The sequence below is a fragment of the Muntiacus reevesi genome, chromosome 13 (genome assembly GCF_963930625.1).
Source record: "Muntiacus reevesi chromosome 13, mMunRee1.1, whole genome shotgun sequence".
Classification (NCBI taxonomy): Eukaryota; Metazoa; Chordata; class Mammalia; order Artiodactyla; family Cervidae; genus Muntiacus; species Muntiacus reevesi.
In genome coordinates, this window is record NC_089261.1 from 21,379,122 (window position 1) to 21,390,298 (window position 11,177).

Here is an 11,177-nt window from a genome sequence, read left to right on the forward strand (position 1 = left end):
AAGCAGCAGCAAGTTATTCTGGGAAAGAAAATGATTATACCTCCTGTTGAATAAACTGTAGTTCTAATCGACTGTGCCTTAAGTACATGAAGGTGGCTGCACAGTGTCTTTACCAAGATGGACAATAGATCTAGTGTCAGAGCCCTCAGGCTGGGCCTGGGGTCAGCTTGCAGTGCAATGCAACACCATCTCAAAATCTTTCATGTAATTTATTTGAAAAGATGCTGAATTTGTTCCCAAGAACAATTTTAAAAAGCTGTTCAGGACCCAAACATGTTTCGAGTCACATCTTTTCCCAGATACAGAATTTTAAGTTTGCAAATATTTTGGAAGGCGTCTTCGTAATTCATGAGCCGTGCAGGATACTCCAGCCAAAGAGGCCATTAGTACCTGTTCTTGGGTTCTTGCAGTAGTTTCCACTCTCTTTGGTTTGATCCTTTTGTGGAGATGACAGCCCTCAGCTCATATTCACCACTGGGAGCCTGATTCAGTGAGTGTTGCCTGCCTTTTTCATCCAGCACTGCGTGGAGCCTGGTCCCAGGCAGCTGTTGGTTGCTGGAGGGGTAGCTGGCTGTAGTTTGGACCACTGCCCTCTTGGGCCTGCTTGTCTTTCAAGGATACTTTTGGCAAATCAGTCTGGAGTGTGGGGAAGATGAAGGGAGGGGGAGTGGGCACATCTTCATCCATCAAACAGCCAATAATCTTATATTACTGGAAAGTGGACATGAATGGAAGCGTCTGGAAATATATGGAAACCATAAGAGCACAATTTAGGCTGGGCTTTAGGGGAACCATGAACGCATTTTAGATGGGACTGAAATGAATAAAAAATTTCCCAAGAGTTAGGATTTTAAGTCCTTAGTCCATAAAACATCAGAAAAAACAATTCAGTTTTGGCCTGGCTCACTGAGGGGCCGAGACTACTCCCCATATCCGACGTCCACCAGCAGGAAAGGACCTGGTGTTTACAGGTAGAGCTTGATGAGTTCGTCGCTGACGGCAGAGGGCGTCAGCACCCCCAGGTCTGTAAACAGCAGCGTGATTAAGGAAGGCGAGGTGTAGTCGACCCACGGGTGCTCCTCTCTGAGGTCCTGTCCGGTCTGTACAGACTTCAGAGTATCCGCCTTGTACTGAGGAGACAGGAAGCCAACGTTAGTCTGCCCTCAGACTGAGGGCTCTGAGCTGGCGGGGCCTTGGCCGGAGCGACTGGGGTGCTCCTGCCTGCAGTGCCCTCTGGAAATGGGGGAGCCGGCTGTGTGGCACACTGCTCAGGGGTCTGAGTGCGGGTCAGCCAGGTCATGAGAGAAAACCTTAAGCCATGTGCCCCCTCATGAGTGGGCTGGAGTGACCCCGCCAGACCTCTCAAGACAACTGTTCAGAGCATTTATAGAAAGCTTACTAAGTGCCAGGTGCTGTGCTAAATTCCATAGATTATCTCTGAAGCATCACAACCCTTGTACAGATAACTGAAGTTCATAAACCTTACAGTGAAAGGACCTGCCCAAGATCACATGGTTAATAGGTGATAGAGATGGCAGGTGAGCCCAGAGAGCTGACCCAAAACTTGTGACTATTACCTACCAACTTTCCCTGCCTGCTTGGCCTGTATCTAGTGCTTAAGTGAGAGACAAAAGACTGAAATTCTGGGGACAAGTTACACTGTTCAACAACCACCAACTTATCTTTGTATTCTGTATATTCCAAAAAATAGCAATGTGAAGTGAATAACTTATTTTAACATTCTTAGCACTGTGTTTTTTCAAAGGTTTCAGTTTAGACTCAAATACCCCTTAGAATATGTGAAACTCTTGCCTTAAACTTATCTGGGACATCCTGCTGGTTTAGTGGGAAGAGTCGTACAAACTTGAAACTTTCCGCAACAACATAAAATGGCTTGTTCTGTGCTTTGGCGCACACGGCCATCTGGTTAGTTCCAATCTGGGAAGTCAGAGAACAGTGGAGAAAGGTGAGATCTTAGAGTACATCTGTAGTGGAAACAACAGAAAGTCTATGAGTAAACATAATATATGTACTTCTGGCTTTGGAATTAAAGAGGATCTTTTAAAAAAGCAATAGACATTTCTCCAAAGATTTACAAATGGCCAATTAACACATGAAAAGATGCTCAAGAGTCTTAATCATTATAGAAACACAAGTCAAAACCACAATTAGATACTGCGTCACACCTACGAGGATTGTTCAGTTGCTAAGTTCTGTCCAACTCTGTCTCCTAGTTTGCTCAAACTCATGTCCATTGAGTCGGTGATGCCATCCAACCATCTCATCCTCTGTTGTCCCCTTCTCCTGCCTTCAATCCTTCCCAGCATCAGGGTCTTTTCCAATGAATCGGCTCTACCCATCAGGTGGCCAAAGTATTGGAGCTTCAGCATCAATCCTTCTAATTAATGTTCAGGGTTGATTTCCTTTAGGATTGACTGGTTTGATCTTGCTGTCCAAGGGACTCTCAAGAGTCTTCTCCAGCACCACAGTTTGAAAGCATCAGTTCTTTGGTACTCAGCCTTTTTTGTGGTCCAACTCTCACATTGGTACATGACTACTGGAAAAACTACAGCTTTGACTATATGGACCTTTGTCAGCAAAGGGATGTCTCTGCTTTTTAATATGCTGTCTACGTTTGTCATAGCTTTTCTTCTAAGAGCAAGCGTCTTTTAATTTTGTGGCTACAGCTACCATCTACAGTGATTTTGGAGCCCAAGAAAATAAAATCTGTTACTGTTTCCACTTTTTCCCCATCTATTTGCCATGAAGTGATGGGATGTCATGATCTTAATTTTTTGAATGCTGAGTTTCAAGCTAGGATGATTATAATTAAAAAAAAAAAAAAGTATTAGCAAGGATATAAAGAAACTTGGAATCCTTATGTGTTTCTGATGGGAATGTAACATGATGCAGCTGCTGGGGAAAACAGTTTGGCAATTCCTCAAAAAGCTAAACACAGAAATACCATATGACCCAGCAATTCCTCTCTTAAGTATATACGCCAAAGAATCAAAAACAGAAACTCAAATAAGTAACTGTACATCTATGTTATTAGCAGCATTAGTCATAATAGTCAAAACGTATTCATCAAAGATGAATGGATAGACACCTATGGTCCAACCATACACACTGGTACATTATGCAGCCATAAAAAGGAATGAAGCACTGACACATGTACAGTACAGGTGAGCTTTGAAAACATGCGAAGTGAAATAAACCAAACCCAAAAAAGACAGATAGCTGTGTGATTCCATTTACATAAGGTACCTAGAACGGGAAAAAATCATGGAGACAGAAAATAGCTTAGGGGATGGGGGAGAGAAAAAGAGTTTTGTGACAGTTTCTTTTGGGTGATGGAAAAGTTTTGAAGACAGTGGTTATGGCTGCACAACGAAATGAGATGTAATTAATGACACTGAATTGTACACTTAAAAGTGATTATGATGGCAAATTTTACGTTATACATACTTTTATCAAACACAATAGACTACCATGAAATCTTTCCATGTGAAGCAACAGATAAATTTTAAATATTATATTGGTGTCAAATACGCGCCATTAAAAAGAAGAAAACCAATTCCAAGTAAAGCATGTTTTGAATAAGTATAAATGCGTTCTCCTAATCTACACAGGTCAATCTCCAAAGCAGAAAGAAATCTGACCAGAATCTGACGGACCCCACTGCAGTGGCCCAGGGGAACTGGGAAACCACTGGTTGCAATGGTGGAGTCCTCAGGATAAGCAGGTTAGAGGAATGAACCATAACATACAATGTGCTTGGGTGTCCGAAGTCATCAGTGGAGCTCCGTGCCCTGAGCAAGGACCTGTGGAGAACTGATGCTCCTACCTTGTTAATGATTCCTCCGTTTTCAACAACTCCTTCAGCACCAACTATGACAAGATCCACCTTCTCCATGATGTAGCTACAGAAATGAAAAACAAATTTTTAATGCTCCCTTTCTTTGCTCGTGCAACATCACTTGCAAAGATTAATACTCCCATTTTCAGCAAAGTATGTTCCTCTCATAACTTTCTTCCAAAGAGCACTGAACACCTGAGACAGCCCTTGGCACTGTTACTGGTTCTGCTACAGAGGCGTTTTGATGATACCATAAGAGGTATAACTTACGCTGCTACCCAGCAAGCACACGCGTACACGTGTAGCTGAAGCAAGGATTTCATGACCCGGCATTTATCTTTACTATATGTGGTACACTAATTTTTGTTCTTTGACAATACGAACAAAACAAAAATTAAAAAACCTGATGTGATCTGAAAGTTGGAAAAAAATGTAATTCAAGAATTTTGCAGATTGGGTGGGGGCCAATTTACCTTTTAAAATGAGTAACTACTAGAATCCTTCAAAATGTTTACCTCCCTCCACCCTCCCCCCCACTACTTTTTGGCCACAGTGCATAACATGCAGGATCTTAGTTCCCAGACCAGGGACTGAACCCATGCCCCTGCAGTGAAAGCACAGAATCTTAACCACTGGACTGCCAGGGAAGTCCCCAAAATGTTTATTCTTAAACACATTCCTAATTTCCTTAACCATCTCCCTATGTGTTTTCTTTCCAAGGGATGATTATTCCTGTTTTCTCTTATGAGCCACACTGCCAACCCATGGAGCATGTCACCTCAGCTTTAGGTCTGAAGTTGTACACAGGAGATGAAAAGTTCTGGAGTGCCACTGATGACAGCCTGTGTCTTTAGATATAGAGAGAACACTGATTACGAGCGCTGACTCAGTCACTGCACCGTGCTCTTAAAATGCACCATGAGGGACTTCCCTAGTGGTCCTGGGGCTAAGATTCTGCATTCCCAATGCAGGGGGCCTGGAGTCCACTGCTGGTTGGGGAACCAGATCCCACATGCTGCAATTAAAGATCCTGCATGCCATAACTAAGACCCAACACAGTCAAATATTTTTTAAAATGCACCATGACACCATGTATCCGGCTCTTCCCAGCATCCTACAACCCTGTCTTCTGTGTACACTATCAGGCTCTTATCATGAACTTGCTGGTTTAGTGCCGCTGTCAATTAGGAGGCAGGATGCTGCCCACGTTCATTTTATGAATGAGACTGGGACCCTCCATCTGGAAACCCTGCTCCAAGTCAACCCTGGGAGTGGGTGGGTGAGGAAACGTAACTGTGATGGGGGAGCCAGGCGCTTACCCAACTGCAGCATCAAGGACCACAGTGACGGGGACATTGAGGTGGCAGAGGGCTTTGGCCATCTTCTTACTGAAAATGACATTTTGAGAATGTTAGAAAAAGTCCAAGAAAGTCCCTATAATAGAGACTGGTGAGTCACTTAATTTGGATAATGATAAATCACATTAGCTAGAAACTCAGTTAATTTTTTTTGTATTAATGTGGACCATATCTGAAGTCTTAAACCTGCACCCCATGCATTGGAAGCATGGCGTCTTAACCACTGGACCGTCAGGGAAGTCACTTCAGTTAATGTTAATGGACTAAGGGGCTGATCCCAAGATTCTGGACTAAGGAAACAAGAATTTGGATTCTTTAAAAGTATGTATTGTAGGAAAACTGTGCTCTATGCAGGGATTTGTAAATTCAGGAGAAAAGGGGTTTTATTATGTTCTGGATACAGAAGAGATGTAACTATCTATTCCTTGACATTTCAGTTGCTGTTCCTCTAAGTACTAAATAAAACCCCTAGATGCTATACTGTGACCGACTTCAAATTTATGGTGATTTTTCTTCCAGGAGGAGGGATGGGTAGTGTGAAAGGCAATGCTGATTGACAGACAAATCAGGGGCTTCTCCTGGCTCCTTTTACAATGGAGTTTCTTTCTCATTAAAGGGACTGCTGGGCACATGACCACATGGAAAGATACTTGCCCTGATAAGTCAGGCTGTGACTCTGTAATGTACACATTGAAGCGCTTCTTGGCTGCCACGGCAGCTTCCAAGACTCTCAGGACCACTCTGGAGTAGGCGTGCGTTAATATTCTCTGTGGGTAGAGAAAACTCCGTCAAAAGTACAAACTTCCACCGATCACTGAGACTCTGCCGCTCCAATGCGTGTTCCTGGTACCCTAAAGCTTCTATGTATGCTTTTGCACAAATCAATTGTAATCAGAAAGCAGATCCTTGACAATACACTGAGTTTAAGCTCATATACATACTTTTTGTTTTTGGCACACTGCATTGCATGCGAGATCATAGTTCCCCAACCAGGGATCAAACCCTTGCCCCTTGCAAGGAAGCTTGGAGTCTTAACCACTGGATGGTCAGGGAAGTCCCTATTGATGGAATCTGAAAAAGTTTTCTGCCAGAGGAATATATCATAGGTCTCCTATTTTCATAGCAAGCACAGAAGTGGTATCTCCATGTGGTGTTACTCAGATGCAAAAGCCTTTCTGTCTGAAGGCTGTTAGGTTCCTTTGGGTTGGTTTCCCTAATTCTAAGACCTAGCCTGCACGCCTGGGCCTTCAAGCACCAGACTGCTGGCATAAAAGGATGTAGAGGCCGGTGGGGCCAGCAGCAGAGTGCGAAGGCTGACCTCCGGCCGCTGTCGCATGGGGCCCACTGTTGCTGGATCATCTGATTTTCTAGAGGAGCTAAAATCCAGTATTTCAATGTTGACTCATTTTTTAAAACTTTTACACACTGTTTGGGGTAAATACAACCCAACTGTGGACTGGACACAATTTGCAGATACTTAGATGGAATCAAGATGTTCTAAGGAACAGAGGACAGAGGACAGAGTAAAGCAAGGTGGAGGGACAAGCTTCCTGGCTCCTTTCTGGGTCTTGCCTGAGAGCTTGTTAGAAATGCAGGTTTTCAGGCCCCACCCGTCTCACTGAACCAGAATGTGCATTTTAAATTTATATTTACATATTTATATTAAAATTAAAATAAATTTTGGCCGTGCTGCATGGCACGGGGGCATCCTATTTCCCTGACCAGGGATCGAAACCATGCCCCCTGCATTGCAAGTGCAAAGTTTCCACCCCTGGACTGCCAGAGAAGTCCCAGAATATGCACTTTAAAAGATCTCCAGGTGGTTCACCTGCATGCTTGAATTTAAGCCGCTCTGTTCCTAATTTACCCTAAATAGCACTGATGCAGGTGGTCGCTACACATTAAACTCCACGGGGATGAACAAACCCTGTAGTGCGACTGCTGGGAAGGAGGCCGCCTCGGCGAGAAGCAGTCACCAGCTTGCCTCCACCTGGGCTCAGAACAGCTTTGTTTGAAGCTGGCTTCTGTACCAGTGCCAGTCGCATCTATTACATCATTTATTTAATAACATAACTCAGAGGCTGGGAAGGGAGTAATAAAACAGAGGACAAGATTTCAGAGTCCAGATGCAAGTAAATACTTTTACAGTCGGTGGAGGCTTAGTTGGTAGAAAGGATGTGTGCTGGCGGAAGAGATGTCATAAAAGTTTTATGACCCCTTTGCTGGGAGACTGACCTAATGTGCTGCTCCTGTCTTTCCTCACTTAGGTTATCGACACCTTGCAGCTTTGCATCTCTGTGACAGCATTTGGGATGAAGATGAAAAAAATCTCAATCCAGTGCTAACCTTCGGCAGGAAGAGAGTCAGGATGAACCAGTGACAAGAGCTGTGCTGATTTATCTCAGATCAGTTTAGTACATATCCAGTAAGAAAAAAATACTTCTTTAGTAAGACAGCTTATCAAATTGAGAATCATCCATGCTGCCCAGGGTTTTCCTCTGCCTCTTTAAAATGACAAACACCTATGATACTAACATCTATCTTTAGACACTGCTAAGTGTGTGCCAGGCATAGTGCAGAGTCCTCACACACACCATCTCATTAATCTTTACAGCAGCCCTATGAGGTACGTACTATAATTACCCTTATTTGAAAAGATGAGAAAAGTACAGCACAGAGAGCTTAAGTAACTTGTCCAAGGTCACACAGCAAGTAGGTGGCAGAGGTGGGATTTTACCCCAGGAGTCTGATGCCAAAGTCCTTGCTCCCGATCACCACCCACAATCAAGACATACTCACCGCCCCATCTTTAATGAAAGTATGGCATAGATCTGCAATTTTATTTCTTGACAGTGATATTCTCCTGAGGAAGATCTCTCCCCGCTCAATCATGATCTTTTTACATTTGGAGTAATCCTAGGGGAAAAAAAAAAAGCAACATGAGGGGAAGGGGAGGATCCAGGTTAAGCTGAGAATACTTGTGGCCAAACACAGAAGCAGAGGGGTGACCGGGGGAGGGCAGGGCTTACAGAGTATTCCAGGGAGGTAAGGCTGATGAAGCGCAGGAAGAGCTCCCCGCCCGATGACACGGCCACGGAAGAGTCCACGCCACACAGGGTTTCTATGGCACTGGTGAGATTTGCCCTCAGGCCCTGGATTGTCTCCCCTGGAATGATCACATGAGCAACATGATGTTCATTTCAGTATCACAGCCCCTTGATGGGTCTGCAATTCATACACTCATTCAGCCAGTGTGGACTGGGTGTAGGCTGTATGCCAGGAACTCTGATGGCTCAGCAGATAAAGAATCCGCCTGCAATGTAGGAGATGTGGGATTGATCCCTGGGTCAGGAAGATCCCCTGGAAAAGGAAATGGCAACTCACTCCAGTACTCTTGCTGGGAAATTCCATGGACAGAGGAGCCTGGTGGGCTATGGTCCACAGGGTCGCAAAGAGTAGGACACGACTAAAGTGACTGAGCATACAAACTTCCTAGATGCTAGAGATAACATCAGTGAACATGACCAGTCCCTGTTCTGATGGAACTGCCTTTCTTTTCCTTTTCTCTTTTTTTTTCTTGGTTGTGCTGCCTGGCTTGCAGGATCTCAGTTCCCCTGATCCCCCAGCAGTGAACGCAGGCCCTCGGCATTGAAGTGCAGAGTCCTGATCGCTGGACTGCCAGGGAATTCCCAGGACTCTCTTTCTACTGGGAGAGGTAGACAGTAAACAAGCACACAAAGAAATAAACAAGTTATTCAGATTGAACTGAGAACAGAAAAAAGCAGAATGATGAAAAAGGTAGAACTACTTTAGGCAGAGTTAACAGGGATGATCTTTTGGAGTGCGGGCCTTTTAAACAGAGACCTGAGTAAGAAAGTATCCAGCTGTGTAAAGATGCAGTGGGCAAAGTCTCAGATACAGACTATACCAATGCAAAGGCCCCAAGATGGGAATAAAATTGGTATGAGAAAGGACAGAATGAAGCACAGTTCAGCAAAGGACAGCATGCAAGGAAATTAAGTAGTGACAGAAGAGGTTTGCAGGGTGGTGCAGGTAAGGCTTAGATGTCTGGATATTAGCATAATGGGAAGACGCTGGAGGTTGTCTTAAGAGACATGCATCTCTATGTCAGCCCTTTAAAGAACACTTTATTATTTTTATTATTATTTTGTTTACACCCAGATGTTTACATTTAGGATGACTGAATTCGCAGTGCTCACAATGATGACATTAAGGCTAGAATTTATACTAGAACATTCTCAATATCAACTGCAAAGAATCTGTCACAAGACAGAAGCCCAATAAACACTTGTAAAGCTGAACGATTGCTATAAGCTTCACAGTTAAGCTTATACTCACACAGTGAAGCTTCACAGTTAACCTGTCATACTATGGTCCTCCTTGATTCAAAGTACATTTCAGGGGCTTCCCTGGCAGTCCAGTGGTTAAAGACTTCGCCTTCCAATGCAGGGGGTGCTGGTTATCAAACAGCTCCCTGGTTGGGGAGCTAAGACCCCATAAGCCACAGAGCCAAAAACCCAACACGTAGAACAGAAGCAACATGATAACAAATAAACACTTTTCAAAAAATGGTTCACATCAAAAAAAAAAAACCTTAAAAAAAAAAGTATATTTCATTTGTGAAAAGAGACCCATGTGATCCTAACTTGAGGGCTCTCTCCACACTGAAAGGACTGACATGAAGGGAGAAACTGAGCTTGAGGCTGTATTATTACCTTATATCAGCACACATCCATATCTCACTTTCTACAATTTTAACAGTTACAAGCAGACTTTCCTAACGCCTGGAGCAATGGAGGCGTTTACCTGTATCTCTTCTCAAGTACTCCAGTAAAGTTCGGATGGCAGCTACTGCTGAGGCCATGTCAGGATCTTCTTTTATCTGAGACTTAAAGTATTCGATTAACTCTGGGAAGGGAGAAAAAAGTGATTCAGCGAATTCATTTAGCAGGAGAGATAACCATAGAGCTTATCAATGACTGCTGACATTAAAAAGCAAACTGATTTAAAAAATTTCCTTTGCAGGGTGGTTTGACTTCAGGGACACCGAAAATGTTGATGGGAATAGAGATGACATCACTTTACTATTTGCAAGCTCTTTCTCATTTTGAAAAAGTTAGCCCGTGTAATATGGAATAAAATTTAAGCCCCACCAAATGATAGTGAAAGGTCATTCTCACTCTTATTCTTTTTTTTTTCACCCTTATTCTTGACTCCAAGTCTACAAAAAATCCCAGAGCCAACCTGCTTACTTATTTCTCCAGACAGTCTATGCCAAGTCAAGCCTATTCACCTACACATATATATATGTGATGTAGAAGTCTACTCTGCTTTTACTTTTTTACATGAAAGGTGCTACATACGTATTAGTTTGCCCTTGTTCTTCACTTAATAAAACACCTTGATAACCACTCTAGACAGGCACATCAAATACGCTTTTCTTTTGATTCTGGTACCAGATTCAACAGGGCAGGCTCAGGGAGTCTTACTCATACTTCACATATGAAGAAATCAAGACTTCGAAGACCTGCATATTCGTTCGAAATCTCACGTTTTCGGAAAGCACTGGAAAGCGTGGGCAGAAGGGATGTCTGGGGATACACACAAGACCCATTCCCTGGATACACAAGCAGCGAGGGGGTTTTAGTTGTGACTAGAGGGACCACATCCGACCAAACAGCCTGAGCTTGAAAACTGACCGCGCCCGGAGCCCAGTCTGGGCGTGTGAGGTGGAGGAATCCCTGCGCGGCTCCGCTCTAGGCCCATCAGGTCCGACGCGTCCCAATTTACCCTTGTTGTCCATGGTGCCCTCTGGACCGCGGAGCCTGAGAGGCCCAGAGCCGCACGAGACGACTGGACTGGTCCCGTCGCCGCGCGGATCACACTCCGAACCACACTGACTGACTGCGCGCAGCCACGCTCTACACTCCACTTCCGGC

The 11,177-nt window shown here is 44.0% G+C and overlaps 1 protein-coding gene across 2 annotated transcripts; it reads right to left on the reverse strand.

The window, feature by feature from the left end:
• Positions 1-190: 190 nt before the first annotated feature.
• On the reverse strand, positions 191-11,177 carry EIF2B1 (eukaryotic translation initiation factor 2B subunit alpha). 2 transcript variants are annotated; one of them, XM_065904279.1, is made up of 9 exons: positions 11,029-11,177; positions 10,045-10,146; positions 8,247-8,383; positions 8,017-8,133; positions 5,872-5,984; positions 5,179-5,247; positions 3,848-3,923; positions 1,813-1,938; positions 191-1,130 (listed from the first exon to the last, which is right to left on the reverse strand). In XM_065904279.1, exons 1-9 carry the CDS (start codon positions 11,039-11,041, stop codon positions 966-968), a joined length of 918 nt encoding a protein of 305 aa, XP_065760351.1. In that variant the 5' UTR covers positions 11,042-11,177; the 3' UTR covers positions 191-965. The 2 variants fall into 2 exon arrangements, with proteins under 2 accessions (XP_065760351.1, XP_065760352.1); XM_065904280.1 differs by having other exon boundaries at positions 5,179-5,243; positions 5,868-5,984.